This window comes from Aptenodytes forsteri, unplaced genomic scaffold (assembly GCF_000699145.1).
Source record: "Aptenodytes forsteri isolate BGI_AS27 unplaced genomic scaffold, ASM69914v1 Scaffold193, whole genome shotgun sequence".
In the NCBI taxonomy this organism is placed as follows: Eukaryota; Metazoa; Chordata; class Aves; order Sphenisciformes; family Spheniscidae; genus Aptenodytes; species Aptenodytes forsteri.
In genome coordinates this window covers 676,911-703,036 of record NW_008795405.1, presented here as the reverse complement: position 1 = coordinate 703,036, position 26,126 = coordinate 676,911, and the positions used below count along the sequence as shown (strand labels likewise).

The following is a 26,126-nucleotide window of genomic DNA, read 5'->3' as shown; positions in this document are numbered from 1 at the left end:
CCATATAGTAACAAGAACACAGCTCTCCATTTGGTCATAGTAAGGCTAGGAGATGGGGAACTATGTCAAATTTATTCCTGCTATCAATTAATCCATGCATAAGTGTGCTTTATCTCTTGCACAGGAGTGTGAACTGGTCACGAAATGCTAGTTTCTCTGTAACCTTTGCCATATGAAGGTGCAGAGTGCTATAAATACGGGCATAAAATAGGCATGCCCTTTTACATAAACAGCTCATCCCTCGCAATAATGTAATCACAGTGGAGATTTTACATTCAAAACATTTCAAAACTCAAAAACATTGGCATTTTCTAAAATAGACTTTGTTAAATATATGAAATATTTTATTACATTTTAATAGAAATCCCTGCCAGCATAGCATAGCAGAAGAAAAAGTATGCAAAAGTAGCTTTCAACATAAATGTAAATACATTAAGCAAGATAATATAATAGCAAGTGGTAATTAAGAATAATTACTACCAGGAACTTTATTATTGTAGAAGATTAAACAATACTATTCAGTACTTATTATTAGAAATTGTACAATGACTTATATACCATGCTTAAAATATACAGAAGTGTTAATAAGATAGCAGCATAAAACACAACTATTACAGTTAACAAATATAATGTTAGAAAAAGACGTATATTTCTGTAAAAGATGGGAACACTAAAAATACATTTAAAATACTTACCTCATATGTAGGAAATAAAATTTCCTGTAATGAAGAAATTGGAGCAGAGAATTTTGGTGGAGCTGGAGCCCAAAACATTTTTAAAGCTTCTGGATAAATGGAAACCTTCAAAACAAATACAATTCAGTTATCAAATAACATAAACCCAGTTTATAAATGTCTGTACTGAACCTGAACTATTAGGTGATAAAATGCTGTTTTCTGCTAAAAATGATTTTGTCAAGAACAACCCTACCAAATACAATGAAATCCTGAGACATAGAGGGCTCCACAGCCTGAATGAACTACCTGTTTTGCTCTTTTAGTGTTTTTGTTTATTATTAATTAGCACATTAGCATATTTTATTACTTCAGAGAAGGAATTAAGAACTGCGACATGAGGTTTCAGAACAACACTCCCCATTGATGAAAAATTCCATATACATTTTTCTATTGCATATTGTCAAGTGTTGAAAAATCAGCAGAACTTCATTTCCAAGGTGTTCTGTTCTTTTGTTGCATGACACAATCAAAAAAAACCCCACTTCCCCCCCCCCTGGATTTTGTGTCATTTGTAGGATTGTGCACATACAGCACACGTTTATTAAAGTTATTTCTTACTTTCTCTCCTAACAGTTGCAGTTGTGGCTTTTTAAGACAATATTCAGCTACTTTTTGGCATTCAGTTAGACTTTTTGATGTATGAGGGGGAAGAAAGGGAATCCCATCTGTCCGATTATTCTGGAATTGCTCTGAAATAGGAACTCCTTCATAACAAATTCTGCAGCAACATAAAAGATTAATAAATTACTCTGATTATGTCAGGTATTAACAGCACAGAAATAGCTTAGTTGTTAAAGACAAAGAAAAGTAAGTAAAATTTAAATCAAACTAGAAATAAATTATGAATAAAACTTTTTTTCTAAACTACAGATTGAAATTACTTAATATACAATGGAAACCTGGTGCCAAACTTGTAATTTTTGTAGTCACACACCAAGTAATTTTAAAACGACTTTCATGATCAGGTCCATGGTGTATATTATAGAAGTCACAAGAAAAATATAACACTAAGTTCTAAATTAGTAAGAAATGCATTACATGCATAACTTCATGCATGGCAAATACACCACTCAAGTGCTGTGCTTACAGTCTGATATACTTAAATGCCAAAGAGAACTGATTTCAGCAGGAATGTCTGGCTGGTTTTGAACAGCACCTTATGTGATTACTTGGGAATCGGATTCTGATTATTTTTTGTTTGCCCTTTTTTTAAATATATCTACCTATGGCAAACACCTCACAAAAGGAATATTTCACTTTAGAAAGTTGTAGTTTTAAGTAATTAAGTAATCCAAATTTCCTACGTATCTACAGTTTCAATTTCCAAAAACAGTAAACACTTTTACACAACAGTAACTCATAAGTATGTTTATACATGCATGTGCATATATAAATATATATAAAATCCTGTAATAACTGTCCTACCTCTATTTCCTTTGTTCCTGGCACCTCTAAAGAGAAATCCAGATCTGAAGAAATTAAGATCTGAAGGATCTATTACTACTACCAAGCTGGTAAAACTATTTTAGAAATTAGTAGCAACAACTATTAACATTTACCACTTAAACAGATATTTTTCAGGATTTATATATAAAATTATAATGAATATTTTTATTTAAAAGAAAGTAGAAGTTATTTATATTTTTTGCTATTCTTCTTGTAGCTTGTTTTATAGTACAATAATTACTTAAGTTCTCACTTACATAGTTCTTGCTGTACTAGCAATTACAAGCACAGAATGTAATAAGTGGTGATATATGTAATATATATACAAAAGAACAAGAAAAAACACTCAATTTCATATATTCAGGTATCCATATATGTATGTAAATTAAAATGCACATTACGTGGAACACTTGACTTGTCTCAACACATTGGCACATTGGCATATGCCAACACTGACATCTACTGGTGTTAGTCAGGTTTGGGGTAGTTTTTCTGCAAACACTAAATAATGAAGTTTCTTTGTGCATTCACGGAACTAAAGTGTGTAACTTCTATTACTTGCAATTTCACTGCCAGACGTATATCTGTTATAGTGGACTTGATTCTCATTTATGCTAATTGCAATGTATTTCCATTTTAAGACCTATTTAAATTAACAGGATACTGTGCAAACGGGGGGGTCTCAACATAACTGAGAACCATTTGATTTAGCAAACAAAATGCCTTCTGAAGTACATTTGGACGTTAAAAAAGAATCCTTGAAATGTAGCGCAAGTCCAGAAGTTGTAGTTCTTACACAGAGAGAAAGATTATAGATCTGGGAGTAGTTCTTGAACTCTTTCTGGAATGTTCCTTTCTTCAAGTGGAAGCTTTGACAAAAGACCTATTTCTTAAAGGGAAGAAAAACAAGAGCTGAAAACCTAACTTTTGACAAGTGTTTGGCCTTCCTAGTTTTTCTTTACATCTAAGTATTTGGTGGTTCTGACTCTTCAAGGTGGGTGTCTGCATAAAAGGAATGTCAAGTGAAGTTATACAAGATACAAAAAGGCATAAACCAATCAAAATATTCCTTAGCATTTGGCGGTTAAAAGTGTTTTAAGTGAACAACATAAAAAGAGCTGTCCACTTTTGTCATAAATAGTTTTCAATTCAAGGAGTTTATAGTAGGTAATCAGCTGTGAGATGATATGAAACAACATTCAGACAACATTCAAACAACATTTTCGGAGAGAAGCACCATGGAGGAAAGCTCCAAGTAATAATAATACTGATCAAATAATATTCTGTTTCCATCTGCTGGTAAAAAACTGTAAAATCAGAATGTCTCAGGGAGATGCAGACATTCCTGCATGCAGGAATCTTAACAAACATAACATGAAGCTACAAATCCCATTAAAATTTTGTAGGATATCTGCCAGGAACAGGTTTGACTATCCATATATAACCTTCATGAAAATATATTTAGTTTAATACTTGTCTTCATGGCTAAAAAAGTAGCTTTTTTAACTCTCAGATAACTGATGCCTGTAGAGCATGCCAAGATTCAACACGAGAGCAAAAGCAAGGCACCTTTGCTGTCTGATGAAATAAACTTAATACAGTCAATCCCAGGAGAGAGTTGTAGCTGACCTTGGGAAGTTTACATCTGGATAAATTGATACACCCTGCTCCGCAAGATGTGTTTTGCTGATGTGAATGAGAAGTTGTATATATTTTTAAGCCTGTGGATATTTTTCATAGCAAAGACAAGACTTTAAAGCAAGAAAATTGTTGCTTTCTTGATCTGATCTATCATAAAATCCTACCACTGTAGGCTTCTTTGGACTTTGTTACAGTCAAACAAGATTCTTTCAGAGAAGAACTCAGAACTAGTACAAAAAAAAATAAAGATAGCTCTATTGCTATTTAAACGGTTGACAAAGTCATTTGAATTTTACTATCCGCTACACAGAAATCATGCTTACCCCCACATAGATCAATTGCATTTGTGAAATTAGCTCAGTGCGCGGAATTGGTCAGTAATGAAATGTGAACAGCTTAAACGGACCTAAATTAGTGCCAGGTAAATGATACCTTTGACCTTCAAGGCTCTCATAAGGCAACCAGTTTTAAAAATTAAAACCAGAAGATGATGGTAGATGGTGCCACTAGATGGCAGTGCTCCAAAGAATTCAGTTTTCTAGATTTCGAGGATTAAACGAATTCAGCAAGGAATTTTGGTATGGGCTTCTTTTTAAACTTTAATTCTCTTCATCTCTGGGAAATGTAGTTCTCAATGTAAAAATTTCTTCCCAAAAATTTCTACTGATTCATAAAACTCAGACTCACCCTCAATTTCCTCAACCTGTTGGCTACTTCTTGAAAACCAAACCATTTTCTTCAAATCCTGTCCTCCATAGCTTCTACAATGCATCTCTCCTAGTTCCACTCCCATCTAACTCCTTCAACTTCCTGGGGTCTGTCCTCTACTCTCTTCTTCCTCTACTCTATGTCTAGTAATGTTCTAGTCAAAGACCATGTACAGGTTCCCTCTCCATGGTAATGAATCAGAGCGTGATTCATCACTCTGTTCTGCACCAACAAAAATATCAGATGATCTTCCTCTTAGGGATGCCAAGCTGCCAGTGCTAGCCCAGCAAGGCTGAAAGATAAGGATCTTATGAGCCTTTCCCTTTTCAAACTTCATGGCCTCCCCACTACTTTCTTCATCGCTATGGCTAGCATCCCATCATTCACACAGGCTCAGAACACAGGTATCATTCACAATATTCTAAAATTAAAGTCTTTTTTAAATCTTTCTACAAAGCTAAAGTCTGGTATCTAATTTCATATCTCTCTTGCTGCAGCATCCGTGACTCCATCACTGTCTTCCTAAGCTTGGGTTTTTTTCCTTTTTGAACATCTTTTTGCCCACCCTCGTGCTGCCTCTCACGTCTGAGAAAAGCTCACTACAACCATCAATTTATTCTCTCAGAATTTCCTTAAATCCTCTTCCACCATGACCTGCAAAACAGCTGGGCTACTGGTATGCTGAAACCCCTGCTTACAATACTGATCAGTGTCCTTATTCTCATTGAGTCCTTATATTCTCTGTCCAACAGACAGAAAATGCTACTGAATCAAAAACAAACACTCCAATTACAGCCATGAACGACACTCTCATGCTACCCAAATTCCTGACAGAAGCAGAAGCTCACAAAAACCAAAAGGAAACATCAGGGCCTTATCCTGTACCCTGAAATAATGCCATCCTTGATGGCTAGGGTAATCTTGACTACATCAAAAGAATTCAATGACTAAAAACTTTCATAAAGCAATTTATGGATTCATATTTTAAGGTCAGAGAGAAGCATCATGATTACCCAACCTGACCTTCTAAATAATACAGATAATAAAATTTCATCAGTATTCCTGCATCAAGCTCACAATTTGCTGGGCGAAACTCAGGATATAACTCAGAAAGAAATCCAGTTTTGATTTAAAGGCTGTAAATAATGGATAATTTCAGAAGCTGCTACTTACATTGAAATCTTATAGCTACTGTCAATTTGTCTAGACTGAAACCTCAACTACTGGGTCTGTTGTGTTTTTGTTTAGCAAACCCTCTTGCATCAGAAACTATACCATGCAGGTAACATACTCAAACCAACACTATATCCCTTGTGTAAAACCAACATAATGATCTTTTAAAATGTCTTAATACAGAACTGGTATTCAAGAAAAAGAGAGATCGCATACAGGAATCGATACTTCTGCTTGCTCCCCTAGAATGGTACCTGGAACAGTCTGTTAAGTGCATTAAGTGCACAGCTTTCTTACAAACCTTCATACGGAAGAAGAATCACAGATTTAGCCAACAGGAAATCTGCTGCCCCTCTCTGGAACTTAGATTTTTCAGAGGCTGCAGGCAGAAATTTCCCTCCATTTCAAATCCAGAACATGCAACCCTCTTCTAAGGGTGGATGCATCTATTCTTTCAAGGAAGGGCAAGGTGATTTTTTTTTTTCTTTTATAAAACATGAAAAAAGCAGAGTGGTGATTTCCACCTCTTTATGATAATTCATTATTGAAGCAGGAGGAGCCAGGAAATGAGAATTCATTGCTTATCCGAGGATTCAAACCTCACTCACCATTAGATTATTTGGCCAATCTGGGTACAGGAAGTTGTAGTGTTGAGCAGAAAAGAATGCAAAAGTCATGCAGCCAAGAGAAAGAACAAGTGGCGACATGACTATCTCAGTTGTTAGAGCACTTACCTGGAACAGAAAAGCTCTGTATAATATTTCTAATCCCAAAACTTTTTTTCTATATTATTGCTAATGTCTCGCCTCCTTTATTTTAAGGTAAACATGTTTAATTTAAAGTTCAGAGAGTATTACACAGCCATCTTCTGTTGCTTATCTTTCAAGACTGTAAAGCTCCTTTCAGAGTTACTGCTTTTCAGGATACAATCTCCCCTCCTACAAAGGATGACCCTAATTCCCTATTCTTATCCTTATAACCTTGCATTTGGCTGCACTAAAACGCGTGTTTTTCAAGTGAGCCCAAGTTAACAAGCTACACAAATTGCCCTGTAAAACTGACCTAGCCTTATCCTTATTTACCACTCTACCATTCTTTAGATCACTACAGACTTTATGAGCAATAATTTTATATTTCTGGAGCTGGTGATACACAGAAACTATAAGTAGCAAACTGCCAGTCTGAAAAACCATCAGGAAAAACTTGAGAGTATTAAGGCTCCAATTCTGAACTTTTTGACATTACTATATGAACTAGAAAGGCACAAAAAAGCAAAAGTGTAACCGAAGTAATAAGCAATGAAAAAAGAACATGCTTCATATTCATTCATATGCACATTATTTTAGTGCAAAACACGTCCAAAAAAAACCAAATTAAAAACCCAAAGATTTAGGAATTCACTACCACTAAATATAAAAATTGGTAATATAATAACATGATAAAACGGAGTAGGCTTATTCCAAAATCCATTCACATTTCCTGACTACTTCTTATAGAACAATTTTTTTGACAGATCTCTTTTTACATGCTGCATCAACCTCAGAAAAATTAACTATTATGCATTTTGTTCTACTTCAGCTCCTCATTCATTAAAGATGCAGGATCCTGCAGTTATCACATGACTACCTTTTACATACGCAATGAATACTTTTGACTACAAGTTTATGTAGGTCCCAGTTCTGTATGTGCTTAACTTTGTGCATGTGTTGAACTCAACAGAACTACACTCAATTAAAGTTATGCTTGTTCCTAAGTGCTTGTAGAATCAGGATTGAGGTAAGATTGTCTCTGTGATAAAGGGCTAGTGGGTGTGCACTTTAAACCTTTTACTATTGCAGTATTTTACATTCACAGAAAGCCTACTCTATTTGCTCAGTATTTCTTCTTATTTCAATGGGACCTCTCATGTGAGTAGAATGAAGTATAAAAATTCATATATTTTTAACGTAAATTGTGACACATAACTTAAAATGTCTACAAAATGCAATTTATTTTTAAAAACAAACAATATATTTTACATTCTAAGCAAGATACAAGCCTTTTAGTACTCTTGTTCGAATTATTTTAAAACAAATCTACCAAATAAGGCAATTTTTTTCAAATCTTTTTCTTTGCCACTTCTTTGAAACTACTAAATACTGAGACACCATGAAAGTTATTTCTCAACATATAATCCTTTAAATTACAAAATTAATTAAATCATAGCAACTCTGAAAATAAGTAAGTTCATACCTTTTCCTTTCAGCTTGCTCTTTCAAATAAATATATTTGGAATACATTGCTTCTTCCTCCTTATTGTCCATGTCCTCTGCTGTAAATAAGATATTGTGACCTCTTCTGTCTAAAGTATGATAAACTCGAGAAACCAGTTGTAAATAAGGAGGCAATATAAAACTAGGAAAAGCGGTACATAGACGATGAATGCTTGGATAATGTTGACCTCTAGAAAGGAAAACAAAGAAATCAAGAATCTTAATATCCATTCTCTATATTCTAAAGTAGAATATCAAGTTTATCAAATACTACATCATGACATACATCAGACCATAGGATATAAATTGCTAGCATAAATACTTAGCATAAAGTGCCTGGTAATTTCTACTAGAAGTAGAGATATCATATTATTTAGAAAAGAAAAACAGGTAAAAGCTAAAATGTTGGTAATAATTTTAAAGTAAAAAATAAGTGCAGTAGTCACAATTTTACTTTCCCAACTTAAGTAGAGCTTTCACTTGCTGCACTGAAAACTTAAATCAAGTAGTGCAGACTTACAGCTTAAATTGGGTATGTGAATAAATGTTATGTTAAAATGTTACATATACATTCATCTGCAAACTCTCTCCCATGACAGAGTATCTTGTAAATACCGTTAAAACTTTGAATTAGTTTTATGATATGCTATCACTTGAACTTCTTCCTAGCTTTTCAATTCGGCTGTTGATTTTAGAGGAAACGCTGGGTCTTTGACTATCTTTGAAAAGTTAATAACTAGAAAATTCTACCATTTAACCCTCCAATCTAAGTTGTACTGAAGGTGATGAAAGTCTATGGACTTCCACAGGCCATGGATCAAATTCTAAAAACAGTCTCCGGCTACTGTATGAACTCCACAAAGTTAATAAATGTCTAACATGCAGACAGTTACAATGTGAAGAGCAGTATATGGAAAACGTCTGAGATGTAAAAAACTCAGAAATGGCTCCTCAAATATATGCTACTTTCAATTAAAGTTCATAAGTCCCTTCATATTTTAAGAGAAAATCCCAAATGAAAATGGTTAAAATTCCACTTTGAAATTACACTGAATAGTTTTCAGGTTTAACTATTTTTCTGAGGTTCTCCTGAGACAATGACACTTTCAACAACCTGGATTTTGTTTTACTGAGAACTACGCCTTATGTTATAAACAGATATTACAAAGGAGAAATCAGCAAGAACTACAAAATGAAGTAAGGAAAAACACAACATTGATTTATCATGCAATACATATTCAAGTTACAAAAATAGTATTTTGTATTTGCTTACATTTTCTGAAAAATAATGACAGCAAAAAAGTAAAGATAAAAATCACACATGTAAAGAAAAAAAACACGAAAATCAGTGTAATAACACAGAAATTTGACTCACAATCAAAAAATTATCACATCAAGTATATACCAGGTATATCTCTGTTACATTAATATAGTTTGAATCCCTAAGTTTATAGGCACATGACAACCCGAGGAGTGTCAGTAAGTCTTTTTATTTTAATTAAAACTGCTCAAAATAATTTTTTTCAACCCATACAACTTTAATATATAGAAAAGAGCCTAGTTACTTTATGCTTCAACAAGACAGTTTCACCAGATCTTACAATCCAAAGTCTCTGCTGAAATCAGTGGCATTTTTGCCTGAATGAGAACAGCGTCAAGGTTATGAAATAAAATGTGAAATTCAAACATAAAAATGAAATATCCATTGAAAAGCAACTCAATCACACAATACATGAGTGATTAGGATTTAAAGCATGCTTACAGCAACCCCATTTAACGCAAAGGATAATTTTTTTTAACTAATTGAATACATTTACAGCATAAATGGAAATAAGTAACTGTTTTGGAGTGTGAAATCAGAGATCAGTGCTTTAATAAGTAGATCACATTAATTTAAAATTAGAAAGAAATATTCCTCACTGCTTTTTGAACTCGATAGAGAGTATACAATCTTCATAAATGTTTATAGTAGTTTACCTCAGGATGCTCTAACACAGTTCACTTTCTCCGCAATGCAATTACCACACAGTTAAAAAAAATAAAAATAGATGGCAAACAGTTTAACTTTGAACTTACAACATTTGGAGCGATTTCGATGGCAGGCAAAATAATTTTAAAATTCTCTAGGAACTTTTTTCTAAGTTTTGTCATTTATTTTAAATAAATAAAAACAATTTGAATGTTATTTTAATTGCATTATCATTACTGCTCTTGTATAGAAGTTTATAATTTCATTGAATGAACTAACTGAATGCTTTATCAATGTAAACTGAAATATTTGGGGCATGCTGCAGGTAAAGGTGAATGTTTTTACAGCACACGCTCTTCTAAAACAGACTATTTATCATTCTTTGAAAAAGGGGACGTGAAAAAACAATACTATGTGTGTGGCCTACATTACCTTCACTTAATGCACTAAATACGGGTTTTTTAGAAAATCGTGCAGTTTCTGCACCATTGATAATCTGACAGTAAGTATTTATTGAAGGTAAAACACTCATTGTCTGTTGACACTATTTGTTTTAATATATAATCTTGCTAACCAAATGATCTTTAAGCAATGCAGATAAGCAATGGCATGCAAAGGGTCACTTAAATGCCAATTTGACTGTTTCATAAACTTAAGCATTCTTTTCCCATGACTATTCTCAGCTACTTAATTGAAAGTATTATCCATTTACAAACTTTAGGCCTGCCATAAAAAGGCTCTCTTCTGTATCCAATAGACCTTTCAGGACCCTAAGAACAACAAAAGCTAATAATTAAAGCTGCTTTTTTTTTTCCCCCTTTTCTCAATAGAGAAGTGAAGAAGCAACCTATGGTACATCTAAACAAAGCTACCTATAAAGATCTTATTAGCAGTGAAGACCATAAAACTGAAGAGTCTCACTTGACATGGGACGGACAGGATCAGTTCAATTAGGATACAGTCTGTACTACTTTTGTAACCTGCACTCCTACTACAGAATGACAGATACAACCTATGACAAGAGCAAGGTAATAAGCAGTTGTCCTTAAATTACAGCTCTCTATGTAAAATCTCCTGAATTTCAGACAAGCACTGACTGTAATACAAATTCAAGTTAATGAATTTTTAATACATCTTCTCTATTTAAAGATGATGACTTACAGCTGGCATTGCTTATATTAAATTTGTGGTATTTTCCATTGTTTGTTTTTAATTATTTTGATTAGATTATGCTTGGAATTGTATGGACAAATTCAACCCCCACATAAGCAACTTCAGTTTCTGCTGCAGTCAAGAGAAGTTTCATCTGCGTACAGCAGGACTGAATAGGCCCTCTGGATTTTAAAAAACATAAATCAGAACTATTTCAAGGAGATACATAGCAAATTAAAACTAGAAATACCAAACTAAACTTGATAATTTAGATAAGAAATTGCAAGTGTTCCGATCCAAATTTGGGGGGATGGCATTATTTCTTCTCCAAACTTAGCTGTCATGCTATGCACTAATAACAATATATTTTCACTATTTTTCTTATAATAATGAAATAAGATTTAAACATTACTTGACATTTGAAGCCTGAGGAGGCAAGGATTGTTGCAAGTTGTGTTCCTCTTGTAGCTTTTTCTGAACTTCATCTGGTTTAATTTTTGATATTGCTTTTCCTTCCACCTGGAGCACATCCGAGGATGGAGCCTAAAATGTTCATGAACAGAAGATAAACACAGTGTTACAAACTGATAAGTTATATGGATATTTTCACACCCACTCTGGAGTAGAACAAGGAGCAATGGCACACAAGCAACTCTGACCATCAGAAAACACAATTCAATTAAACTAGAGTAGTTTAGAACTGCTGTCACTATGCAGATCACAGCAGCGCCCACAGCTATTTAGGATATAGAATAAGCAGGAAAATGTGATAAAACAAAATTTCCAATGCACCCTACTTAAATTGCATTTCTGAATAGTGTATAAGATAAGTGTATTTCAATACATTACAAAGAGAATAATTAAAAGAGCATCAAAATTATAATATTAATATTCAGAACTATTAAACTTAGAAGAGCACGAACATATCTAAAACCTGTATTTTTAAGCAAATTCAAACAGATACACATAGTTTAAAGAATGATGTTTTTAGAAAAGTTTCTTCAAGGTTATGTTTATTCAATACAGGAACTTCAGCAGGAATACAGATATAAGGAATTCCTACTGTTTCCACCCACAGCTGCTCATTCCTATTTCTTAGAGCACCACCTGCTTAGCTGTGCCAAAAATTGTTTTTTCACACTGCAAAATAGATCGGATAACGGATCCATGTTGAAAAAAATAGTAAAAAAAAAAGTGTGGAGGGAAGGCAGAAATTAATCTAGACCTCTGATTCCCTTTGTGGAGTGTCCCCACATAGAAATTTTGTTGGGGACAGCTCACTGTAATCCAGGAGCAAAAGCAAGCAGCAAGGAAAAGGAATTACTGAAGTCATCATTGCTGCCAAAGTGTCTGCATCTGCTTCATAAAACTCAGCTTCAGAATCTATACCCTTGTGCTGCTTTTTCCACGTTGTGATGACCTCCAGAGGTCCCTTCCAACCTCAACCATTCCACAATTCTGTTTCCTGCAAAGTGTTAAACATCTTCCTAAAACAGACCAGCAGTGCCATCAATAAAAAGGATTCTTCTGAACTCCACTTAAAAGCTTGCATACATAACACAACAAAACAGGTTCAAGAAAAGAAAGAGGTATAATCATAGCTTAACAAGGACAGACAGAAACAGAACAACACAGTGGGGAAAACAAATTTTAAAGTGCTTTGTCTTGAAAAAATTTTCTCTCTCAATACGAAAAGTAAGTCCACTTTTTTGCCCAGCTCTTCCTGATACACCATGGTAATTACTTCTGTAAGGCTGGCTAGCTTAGTTTATAGGAACCCAAAGAATACAATTGTTGTGACCAAATGCCTTTCTAATTAAAATTTTCAGTCACATATCTCATTAAATGAATCACAAAAGCATAGGATTTTACTCTTCTTTGTCCACTCACGTTTTATTTATCCAGAATATAACTGGGCACAATGTCTATGTCTACTGATAACTTCAGCAGTATTTAAGTTCTTAGAAGACATCACTGCATGAAAAAATTATGGAAGTTTATAATTCATAAACAAGTTATTAATCACCAAGTAAAAGATACTGAGAACTGTAGAAGATACCTAAATGAGTCACTACCTTCTGAAAAGCCTTATTCAAAATTAAAATGGTTTCATATATTGTTAGTTTATTTTTGACTGATAACTTCAGCAGTATTTAAGTTCTTAGAAGACATCACTGCATGAAAAAATTATGGAAGTTTATAATTCATAAACAAGTTATTAATCACCAAGTAAAAGATACTGAGAACTGTAGAAGATACCTAAATGAGTCACTACCTTCTGAAAAGCCTTATTCAAAATTAAAATGGTTTCATATATTGTTAGTTTATTTTTGAAACCAACACCGCTGTTTATATCAGCATATACATGGAAAAAATATGAAGAACCAAGTCAGATATTTGATGTAACAGAGAAACTGGAAGTCAATCAAAATTTTACATAGAGAAAATAGACTAACAAAAATAAGTAATATGTCTACCTGAAAATGTATCATTAAAATGAGCCAAACATAAGACTATGATTTTTGCTTTTGCATGTCAGGTAAATGTTTCTGCCATGATCTCTTGTCCAATTTAAAGAAAAAAAAAAAATAACCTGATTGAATGCATTGCCATTACCAGCTTTTGGAATGCCCAGATACTCAAATAATTTGAAAAAAATGCCATGTAAGTGATATCCAAAGTAACAGAAGATATTCAACATTTGTCAGTGTCTTAGACACCAATACGGCTAACGAAAACCTCCAAAACTAAAATTACAGCAGCTACTATTTTACAGTCATAAGCCAAAGTTCTGTGATCCCGTCGTTTTTGTGAAACAGGTCATGAAGGGGGACTTCAACACATTCTTGTTAATGAATTATGGAGACTATACTAAGTAGAGGGGGGTTCCTTTAAGCCTGAAATCAAAGAACATGATATTGTTACTTATTGTTAACACACTTACTGTTAGATGGACATTTTAATTGTATATAATCTCATATTTTATGTCTTTTTCCTTGTAGAAATACCAGTGAACTAACAACTTTTTAATCAAAATATTTATGTAATTCAGTTACAGATGTAACATAAAATTACAGTAACTAAAGCAAATATCTGCATTTTTTCCTCTGACTGCTTTGTGTATAGCCAAATTTGCAAGCTCATCTGCACAATCAACCAATTTATCTTGAAATTGCATGGGCCCTGCAGCCCACTAAGCAAAGCAAAATAATTTCAAAAATAAGATGTCACAAAAACATGCCAATGAATAGTGTTCTATAGAAATACTAATATCCAGTACACTGCCATTACTCTGTATAGAAATAGTTCTGCTAAGGATGCGATAGAGCATTTAGCTAACACATATGAGTTCTTAAAACCTTTTCTCTTTCTTTTTTCTAAAGTTTTGTCTCCATTATTTTTTCCGTGTATAAAACTGAAAGCATGCACTTTCGAATTAAATAATATATTTAAATTATGTAGCACTTGTGTTAAATAGAACCAAATGTATGTTATCTTTTCAGGTGCCAATCTTGCAAACTACTTTGTGTTGTAAGATCACTGAACACACACTGATGGGTGTTGTTGCAACAATACCACCAGTGCATTACAGAAGTGGCATGCTGCCCAAAATAATACTGTCTAAAAAACATCATCACAGTACCCCAGTACTGTTTAAATAACTGGGAAACTATTCTGTTGGCAAATATTATATAATTTAGAAGTAATAAATAATCTAACTATATTCTTGAATATTATAAAAATTACCATCAGTGACATTGTACTGTGTATTGTTTACACATCATTTAGCATATTTGGTTTAGTAACCAACAGATCAACTGATGTTGCAGAGTATACTCTTAAAACTACCTGCAAACATCATTATTAATATTAATTACATAAAACATTATAGCCAAGTACAGATGGCACATGAATTCAGTTACTGAAGGATTAGAAACATTTCTGACCTATAAACAGACAAATATTGTAAGGAAAAATTAAAACCAATATTTTTTCTAATTTAGCAGAATTTTTAAGAAGTAATATAATTTCATTTTCATCCATTCTGTTCAACAGAAGAACTGTAACAGAAATAATTTTGCTACCACAAATGTTGCTAGGAAATATGAATCCTTAGCTGTAGAAGAATGCCTGCCAACTGGAACTGCTCAGGCCAGCATCACCAAGTCACTTAGGGCTCTACTTCATGTCCACTGTAGCCCCATTGCAGAATGCAGTGCCAGGACTGATGGGGAGTTTCTGTTGTCTCCCTGTGACTCACTCCCAGAGCTCCCTGTCCCTTAGCTCTTCAGGGTAAGCTGTGCACATCTTTGGTTCTTGGCTATCCTAAAATTGGTCAGGAAAGTTGATTGCTAATGCTCTGGAACTCTAGGCACGTGCCTACCTCTCTCTATCCCTTTCTCCATGCAGCTTGAAGAGACACAATCGCGGCCAAACTACAGTCAGTGGGAGGAGCAGAAGAACCAGCTGAAGCAAAGACCTTAGACATTCAGAAGGTTTCTCATTTTGACTAGACCTCTGCCTTATGATGACTAGACCTTGAAACAACATACTTGCAAATATTGGGCCATCAACAAGCATCCCACATGTGTGTTTCTCATCCTTTTTTCATTTTGGTCTCTTTATCTCCTTTTCAACACCTGTATCTGTCTTCCCATGTAGCTTATCCAACCTTGTGTTCATCTCATTTATTTAAGTTTAGGCCAAGGCTACCTGGTATCTATGCACATAACACTGCCTACTGGAAACACATCCCATTCTTGGTTGTCCTTCTCATTATACCATTGTAAACATAATAGTGTTATTCTGTTTTACAATAAGCATATATAATAACTTTAAGGCAAAGTAATCATTTACATCGAAGCTGCAGGAGCAACGAGGTTAGGGTTTTATTTTAGCATCTAGTTATAGCCTTGAAATACCAGAATGCTAGAAACCGACAACATATGGGAAAAGACATTATTTGGCCTTAGCAACAAATTTGTCCTCTGTGGTACTGTCTCTATAAACTTGATACATTCTCTATTAAAAATCTAAGCTTTATAGAGTTGATATCCTAATGACAGTTTTTGTCGTGTGTGAAATATCACAAAACCAAAAGGATATTGAGCATTATGCCATTTTCCAGGAAGGCATCCACTTGTTAAATGTAGATTAGGATTCTATTTATACGTTGTTTCATTTGTAATCTTCTTTCCAATCTCATAAAGAAAAGCCTAACCCAACATCTGACCGAATGAACCTTAATTTGTTTTTTCCTCTAACCTTAAGCTGCAAGACCAGTATGAAGACCTGTTTTATAGAAAATCTTCTTTTAAAGGGCAGGTGGTAAGGAAACAGCTTGCAGTCTCTGTATGCTCTAAAGCACCAAAACCTTAAGCATGGGAAAACTAATACTATCTCACAATAGTACTAAACCTGCTTACCTGCTTCACCTGCTTATTATATGTTAACAGCTCATCTTTAGGCCGAGATTCATTTTCTGCTGCTTGAGATTCTTTCTGAACAACTGGTGTCTTCTGGTGTCTTCTGGGGGGGGGGGAGAGGGCGGGGAAATCAGTGTAGAAGGTGAATGTACAAATTTTTTTTAAAACACTTTTGTGCTCCCTGACAGGTAATTCAGTACAATATTTATTACATGCAATTATTCTTCCATCATCCATGCATTTTATCAAGCACCTAGAACACTGTATCAATTTTATCTTAAGTCAAATATTTCCTCAACAGCTAACTAGATTTCCAAAAATAAATATAGTAATAGGCAAAGGACCTACAATGATTAACACTAAATAATAATATTTATAGAGATTTCTTATCAAAGATCTGGTCTGCTTCTTCTACAAATTGCACTTATAAGAAGAAATTGCAAAATGTAAGAAGAAACATACATCAGAAATTTATATCAAGAGATCTATGATCCTTTAAAGCAAATAAATCATTAATGCCTCTAAACATTAAGCAATCCCCCAAACGTATCTAAGTTTAAACATTTAAATTTTAAAAACAGTTTGAATCAAAGGCATAGAATGATGAGCACTAATATATATGAATATAGATGAATGTCTTACAATTCCATTGCCCTAATCAGCATGGTACTTAATAAAAGCAAAATTCTTTACATCCAGCAGTTGGAGAACCAAACCCCATAAGAAAAGGAATGAACAAGAGACACAAAAGGGAAAGAGAGAAAAATAAAGGTATACTTGTGATTCATGAAGTACCAAAATGTTTTCAAGGACTATTTCATTTCCTTCCCAGTTTTATCAGTTTAAAATATGAACTACCTATCTTAACAACTCTGCAAGCAAATAGAAGCACTATTAACTTATTATATTTTAACATTCCTAGATAATGCAGAATGTTACCAGGCTTGCTTGGTGAAAACTTGGCAGGACTTGAGAGTCGGTTTTTATTTCCTCATGTTCAATTGGTGCCTGTTGTATAAGCAAGAGAAGAAAACTAGTGTCAAACAAGAATGCTAAAAAAAAATTATATTATTCGTACTACCTTACAGAACAAAACAACGTCAAAACAATATATATGCATAAATTAAAGTCTGGGTCTGCATTACACAAATTAGTTTGAAAGCAACATGTACATTCAGAGACAAATGATCTTAGGCTCATCTTTTGCAAACATTTACACACATGCTTAAACCTTTACTATAACTAACTTGTCCATGGAACTGCTTATAGTAAAGAAGTTTAAAAGCTGAGTGCAATTTTCAATTAATCATTTTCTCTACAGGAGAAAATTATAATTGCTCCACTAGCAGAAAAGCTACTACAAAATTTGAAGTTGTTCTTAGTTCCCAGACATCCTATTTGTTCTCGTCAAAGGAACGCTTTAACAAGTCCCCTTTCAGTTACAATGTATCCATACAAAAAAAGCAGAAATAAAACGCAGCAACAACTCTCAAAACAGATGGCAGTTTTAAGGACAGTGCGCTTTCTAAGCACCTGGTTAGCATGTACAAAACTCAGCACACACGTACTTTACCCTTTGTGCCATATACTGGGCTTGAGAAACGAAGTTTTAAAGATAACAGTAACAAACAGAAGTATCACATCTAAAACATTTCATTTTAGAATTCAGTTCCTTAAAACTCCTACAGAAATATTATCTATTTCTGGGGAAAATATTTCAGAGCCACAAGCTGATGCAAGAATGCTTTAAAGCTATCAGTTGAACATGTGTTAGAAACAGTCTGTCACGTCATAAAAAAAATCCTTCGCTGGCACTGCAAATGTCCATTTGCTCTTTTAATGTAAGAATCTTCCACACAGTAGAATTTTTATTCCATTGAGTGTATTGTCCACCTAGCAATCTAAAAACATTGATTTTTTTTTTTTAATGCCTAGGATTTTTTTGCATTTAACTTTAATACCACATAAGAAGCATATTCTGAACTGTAACATTTTTTTCCTTGCATATTAGAAAATGAAAAGGAAAAAAGAAGTTATCTCCAGGCCAACAAAAAGTGATAGATACATATACTACTCCAAAAATGTAAACTATAAAGCAATAAAAAGCTATGGCCTTGCAGAAGATTGTACACGTTGGTGTTTTGCTTTTAACCAAAGCCTTAGTAATTTATCTACCTTTGACAGAAAAGACAGCTTAAGAAAAAAAACAATTCATAGTACATATTTTTTTAATCACCATGAGAGCAAGGAACTAAAATAGAGGAATGTAGTACCAACTCAGACTAAAAGGAACAGATTCAGCATTATCTTCAAGCTATACCAAACAACCTTCCTCTTCTTTGCAACACGTGCATATTTTCAAACATGGTGATTACCATGGACTATTAATTAATACCGTCCATCTTAGCCAACTGTAATTCTTTCCCCATGCAATTTATTATCCAATTCGCGGGATCAAAGAGACATTTTCACAAAGCCTTTCATTCAACCAGACTGGATCAACTTAGTTTCCAAATTATTGCATAATATGTAAATTACAATTTTACATATTAATTTTCCTGTTCTGTCAAAACCAACAGAATTATATGAGCAAATATTATCTTAATTTCATTTTAGACACCTGTACATGTTATATGATTGCTTTCCTTTGTTGGGTGCAGTGTTTTCTCTTTTGTCCGCTCTCCATGGGAGAATCGCAGGCACAATGCCATTGTGTTATTTTAATAAAATGATGTGTACTGTCTATATATGTACTATGGGCTGTGTGTTTGCATTAACAAAAACAAGGCCAAAGAGGTGTGGTCTAACTTCAGGAAATGAAAGTGTTGAGAACTGTGGCAACTCTTAATTCCTATGGCCATCTGTTTTTGAGTGTTCTGCCCATTCTTGAGGAAGCTGTTTCCTGCACTGGTATTTTAAACTTGTGATGGAAACTTCTACTGTGCCTTTAAAAAAACCAGCTTTATTAGCCATAGCCTTCCTCCTGCAGGTGTAGAAAACTATTTAGGTACCCAAGCACCTTGATAATTCATTAGAAGCCATTTTAACATTTTCAGTCATTTTGGTATGTCTGTGGTATCTTTTGTAGCTGAAAAGACTCATTGTGAGTCCTGACATACAGAAAATTAAGATTTTGTTGTTGTTGTTTGGGTTTGGATTTTTTTATATAATTACCTCTCAATTTATCTTACTTAAATATTTTCTTCTGGTATTTCTTTGATTCCTCATTTGATAGTTACATGCTATTAAAATAAATTATTTTCCTTTCTGTTTTGACAAGAAAAGTCTCTATCACCAGTGCAGACCCTGATAAATGACAAAACGAAGTCAATCTAGATGTGTGAATATACAAATATTTTAAAACATTCTTTTAACATGGTGAATTTATACAAATTATTTGTACACAAACATAGCTAATCACCCTGTACCCCTTTGACAAAGCTTGAAACTCAGAGATTACAATCTATTTGATTAAAATCAATTTGTTCTCATATTATAACAGCAGCTTACTGACCTAATGAGGATTAGTCTCCCATTTAGTTAGACTTCAGGGTAAAAAGATAGTCCTTGCCCCATAAAGCCTGTAGTGTTTTTAAGATAAGTGGAAATGGTGCGGGCCTAATGATCATAAGGCACTGGAAAGTGATTGTTGATAAAATGTAACAAACTGCACACCTGGATTGTTTTTTAGTCACTTGCACTGGTAAATGTGAAGAAATAAACAGACAGATTTCAGAAGTCCACACATGTAAAGCACCTACCCAACATCTCTCCCTAGGCAGTTTCTTGCAACATTATGAAAATAAAACATCTTTTTTAAAAAAATCTAAAGTGATATGAGTTAACTGTTCCAGAAAAAAATTTTCATGTATCCAGGAGTGATAGTGTCCACCCCTGAAGACTGAGCGGCTCCCTTCAGCAAGTGGCAGGAAGTGCCATAGCCTTTGCCATGATTAACCTTACTGAGCATAGTCAATAATGTGTGTTTCCTGAATTAATAATGTAATAGCAAACTCACAATAAAAAGCATCACGGTCTTGATTTAGCTACATTTTAACGGATGCTAAGACCACGAGAAGAACATTCCATAAGCCACTTGCAAGCTGAAAATAAGAAAACCAATAGGAAGAGCTAGGGTTTTCCCACTTAAAGAGAACTAAATGAAATAAACTGAAGTCTCTTGTTCATTTCTATGACGCTTAGAGTACACCTTATAGCATCTAAAGGGAAAAAAAATGAAATATTCTCAATAAGCCTCTTAAAAATACTGTTTTATCAGAAAGCAATATATGATCTGTTGCATAATTTTCATGTCAGCTGAAATATAAAGAACATATAGAGCAAATAAGTGAGATTCTGTAAAGTTATGAACAAATACTTGTTTGTATTTGCTTATAGATATAAAATAAATACAAATCTATCTTTTCTTGAATTTTAATGATAATTAGTCTCCATCAAACCACTTTTGAGAGAGTATTAATGCATTACAGAGAAAATCTTCTCAAGGCCTCACTATTGAGATTAGCTGACAAGAGCTAGAGATGTTTCTTTAAAACTAAAGTATATTTTATGTTGGCTTCCTGCTAGTACGGTGCACTGTATAGTCCCTGTTTAATAGAAGCATTCAAATTTGATGTTATTTTTCGAGAACAAAAATGTTGTTTATTTATGTTTTTCACAAGCTCATCCGAGGTACCAAAGAACTGATCTGCTGAAAACAATAACTAAAGATGATGAGCTGCAGGTTCACCACCAAGAAAGCTGAACATCAAGCTGAATACCAAGAAAATGTATTTCTGAAATTAATATAAACACCCTCCTATGGATACTAAATCCAACATATAACTTAATAACTCAATATACTTCAGGGGTAGCAACAAGCCTCAAGACAATAAAATTAGTTCAGGCATTGGAAATATTATTCTTATAATAAAAATTCTACTTTTTAACAGAAAATGTGGTAGGAATCATTATTCATAACTGATTTCCCTCAAAGGAAACAGGGCTAAGTACTAATGTCCCACTGAGCTGGCGTTCCATTCCCCAGACAATTCTCTTTTCGATGCTCGGGGAAAAATGGCGCTCAGCCCCCACAGCAGTATCATAAGCTATTAATGCTAACCTGTCATTAATGCAAGATCAAGAATAAGATAAAGCGAACAGAATTTTTTTTTTTTAAATTAAAACCACATTTAATTCTGAGAGCTTTTTTCCATTTTAGTAGTCCTGTTCTTTTCCTAGGTATTTCTGTTTCATTCAAAAGAACACATTTCTTACTTCATTAGAGAAGGCAAGCCTTGAAGCTCAGTGTAAAGTAAATAAACCATGCATAATAATAATAATAATAAAGAATTGCTAGAGTCTTCATCCTATTTATAAGGTCAGTTAAGTTCAAAAGACACCTGCTGCAAATGCCTTTGATTAAAAAGAAACATGTAATCAGCAAGGGTGTCATTCATCCTTACTAATGTCCATATGTCCATACCTAAAAAAACATTAAACAACAAATAACTGGACCAGAAAGTCATCACCAAGTTCAAATTTTCATTTTACTTTGAACCTGATTGATGTAAGTTTTGGAAATAATTAAACATCACAGTACTCCAGAGGTCAGAGACTTTCAAAGCTCAGAGCCCAGTAGCTCCCACTACAAAGAACAGAAAATCAGTTCTCTTCACTTCAAATTAAGAACATTAGGACTTGCTAGGCCAAACTTTTAAAATCTTACCTAGAACATAAGCCATATTTATAAAAGAGTAAGAAAAAACACACAACGCAGAAAATGTTACTAATCACTAATAATTATTTCGGGTAAGTTGAACAAGAAATCATTTTCCAGATCCAGGATCTTCTTTAGCCTTCTTCCCATCTGCCCTGAAGTATTTTTGTATCCAGCTGGCAAATTTCAACCAAAGAGAACAGTCCCAAATTATTACATTCCTAAAATACAAGTCAGGCAATGAAGAGGGATCATCTCAATGCTGCCACACTGAGGAAAGTCTTCTCTGATTTCAACCCCAATTGAAATACACCAGAAAATATACAGAGAGGGGGAGACACTATGAATGCCTCAACCACACAAACACCTCTCAGAACAGAACAGAAGAAAATCAAATCAGAGGACATAAATCTATTGGAAATGCAGTTTCAGACTATTGCTGCTCATGGACTTACACACTGAAATTAACTCAGTTCAGGATTCTTTTTTCTCCTAATTTTTGTATTTAATCAAAAGAGAGCCAATCTCACATTAAGGGAACGTAAGGTGCTACACTTACATTCTATGAGAGATACTCTATGATCATAAAAGGTAGCATTTTGATAGTTGTGGGAAACAATGTTCTTTATCATCTCCTAAAACACAGGTTCATATGCTTTTCATCAGTCTTCCATACTTCCTTGCAGAGGCAGTTGCTGCTGAAAAGGAGTAGTTCACCCTCCATGGGTCTATTCATTCCACGGCATCCCTAACAAGTGCTAGCATGAATACCAAGTGTGATAGCGATTTTTGTGACATAAGTTTCAGCCCTCTTGGAACTAGAACAAAACTATCAGTCTGGCTAAGAGAGGACAAAGAGCCATCTGATAGTAAGTTACTAGTCTAGTTAACAAATGAATCAACAACCCTCTGGTGAAAATCTAGGAAAGTTTTCTGTAGCATCTACTTGATGCCTAGTATTAACAATATCTCCTCCTGTAATTAATCGAAGGGACTCTCTTACAGCTGCTTACACAATCTACCTAACTGTGACAATAAAGAATGTGTCTTATCGAGACTTCACAAGCTAAACAATAACTAAAAGAAGCAATAGTTCCAACAATATCCCAAATGCATTTAATGCACTTTTTCATCTCTCAGACTGGAATATGTCACCTTAAAAACGGGAAAGGAGAGTAAAGAAGAAGATGTATTAAACTATAAACAGTGTAATAAAAATAACACCCCAAAAGAGCTTATGTTTTAATATATTTTGATATTGGCTCATTTTCATTTTTAAGGGACATAAAAAAAAATTGGCAGAAGAAACAGTGAAGAATATTCTATGATACATTACTGTCTTTATCCATTTGTTTTGTCTGGCTTCTGTGTTGTAACACATTGTAGGAGCTGGAAAAAAAATATACAACTCTTATAAAAGTAATATTTACCCAAGAGAAAAATATTGCTCTTGTTCTGGTTCACCTACTTCCATTTTTATGTTGTAATTCTGGCCAAGAACACCCTCCAGGAGTTCTTTGATCGTCTGGTCTGAGGGAGATGGAGAAGTAGACTGCAGGGAAGCAATTATTTCATCAATAGACCTTGCAACCACTTTCACAGGCAATGCTGGTGTGGAAGTAGGCTCTTCAGGTTTGCTCTGCTGGAAGTTCTCGTATATTTTTGAAGTGTCTGGTCTAGTCACATCTCTTGCCTCTTCCAACTGTTCTCGAGCAGACCTCACACTTGGCTGCTTGCTTCCTTTTCTCAGCACTCTTCCCGATTCAACATCTAAATCTTGTTGCTTTGCTTTTGAAATCACTCTGCTTCTCTTGTTACAGCTTTCCCTGGTGATTTTTCCCTTTCTTGAAATGTTTTTACTTGTATTAGAATCTGTAGAGCTAAATTCATCACTATCTTTAATCACAGTATCTATTTCTTCAGTTTTCTCTCTTTTTAAATTCTGGGGATCCATCTGTAGCATAGGCACTCTATCCTTTACTTTACTGACAGCTTTTGTCTTTTCTAATGAGATAGGGGAGCTATTAACATGAAAATTAGACCTGCAGTAACTTGGCTTCTGAGGTGGTGCTGGGTGCTTGACCATTACAATTTTTTTACTGGTACCCGCAAATGATGCTATTACTGGCAGTTTTACAACTGTACTTTCACGACTACAAGTGGCATTTTCTCTGTTAGCTTTTTCAGAGCAACTTTTCTGATTTTTGTCAGCACTGTCTTCTTCCACAGATTTATTTCTGTGAGTCATCACCCTGAGATCAGGAGTTTGTTTCTTCATGTCTCTTACTTCAGAAGATATCCTTACTTTCTGTGAACATCAGAACACCCAATGAATTAGTTAGGAATATTTTTATTTGTATTCATGACAGGCTTATGTGGACTCTTTGACCTCTGGAGAGGACAATGTTCTTAACTGATGCAATTGATCTGGTGTTAAATCTTCCAATAAGGGCTAAATGCTCACGTTTCTAGGAGCAGTAACTATTGCTTGTTTGATCTTCAGACTATCCCACTGAGATTCCCTGCATATAGTCTCATGTTCCTTAATCATATTCAGCTCCTCCACATAACTCAGTCCAAAGGGCTCATGTTTTCTAGCAATTTTCTCCTACTGTATGCAGCCTGTAAATTCAAACAGATATTACGTTTTGTATTTTATATACCAACAGAGAACCCAATCTTGCAAAGACTACTTCATTTTGCTAAGGGCCCCACTGATTTTAACTAGACTGTTCTGAACATGTATAATTAAGCACCAGCAATGGCTATTAGCATTTTACCTGAGGAAACAACTGAACCATTTCTATCTTTGGGAGCATAAATTGGGAGTCGGACAGAAACTCCCAAGAGAGAAAGAACTGAGAAAGGATACAGCTCAACGCTTTCTCAAAGTAACCACAAGAAGTTTTCCGCCTACAAAAACCAATGACCCCTCCAAGCCCCACTTCTCCCCCTTGAGCATCTTTTACGTGCGCGGCTCTGCTGAGAGTTTATTCCCTTGAGTGAGCTTATGTTTTAAGGGCTGCAAGTTTCAGCGTCATCCGGAGACGTCGTCCCGGAGGCGCAAGCGGAACCACGGGTTTTGAAGGCCGCGGTGTGGCCGAGGTTGTTTGTACCGCTGTAGCCTCCTTTCTCTTCTGTGTATGGCAAACCTTGTTCTGCTGTCAGTCACGGGCTCGTTAAAGTTTTGCCCTGAAAACCAAACGTAGGAATGGCATTGCTGGGGATTTGTGTGCCATGCAATGCGACCGCTTCCTAAATGCAATTACAGATGCGTTTTTCCTGTCAAACTGATTTTCCTAATTGTCAGAGAGCCAGCTTGGAGATGAAAGCCCAACTCAGCTGCGTTTGACTCGTTTATCATCATCAATAAAGTTTCCATCATCAGGATTTAATTTACAATACATGGGATTGCCTGCAACAGGGTAGACTCCACCTCAGACTCCATAAACCGACCAGCTTTGCAGTATTAACAGGAGCGAAAATCTGAAACCAGTTCTCTGGGAGGAATCCTGACTCCGTGTCTCACAGTTTTACTAGCCTGTCCTTCAAAGAACAGAGGTATCAAATGTATTTGACAGCTGTCTGGTGAAAGTTAAATTTTAACAGTACTTCTTTTCACACATGAAGTATGAAGTAAAAGTGGACCAAGAACATGTATGACCATTTCAGTGTCCAACAAACGTAGGGATGATAACATGTGCTAAAAATCATCAAACTTCAGGAAAGAAAGAAAAAAATGAACATACAGATTAAAAGAAAATGGGAAAGGTCAAAGTGAATCTACCAAGATGGTTATAACTATGGCACAAACCTGCAAGGTCACATTGACCAGGTTCCCAAGAAGGCTGGTTGTCTAGAACACAGGCAAAGCAAAGCAGCTTATAGCAGTAAGGGGGGGGA

General features: G+C 34.6%; 1 protein-coding gene across 1 annotated transcript in view; it reads right to left on the bottom strand.

Moving 5' to 3' along the window:
- The window catches only part of TTC6 (tetratricopeptide repeat domain 6), a 76,532-nt gene extending 52,031 nt beyond the window's left edge, over nucleotides 1-24,501 (bottom strand). Inside the window, exons 1-6 of the mRNA XM_009280899.1 lie at nucleotides 23,654-24,501; nucleotides 16,505-16,607; nucleotides 11,491-11,621; nucleotides 7,938-8,147; nucleotides 1,296-1,455; nucleotides 696-800 (exon numbers count right to left, since the gene is read on the bottom strand). Coding sequence (XP_009279174.1) covers nucleotides 696-800; nucleotides 1,296-1,455; nucleotides 7,938-8,147; nucleotides 11,491-11,621; nucleotides 16,505-16,607; nucleotides 23,654-24,501 — 1,557 coding nt within the window. The remainder of the gene's footprint in view (nucleotides 1-695; nucleotides 801-1,295; nucleotides 1,456-7,937; nucleotides 8,148-11,490; nucleotides 11,622-16,504; nucleotides 16,608-23,653) is intronic.
- Between the last annotated feature and the right edge of the window lie 1,625 nt (nucleotides 24,502-26,126).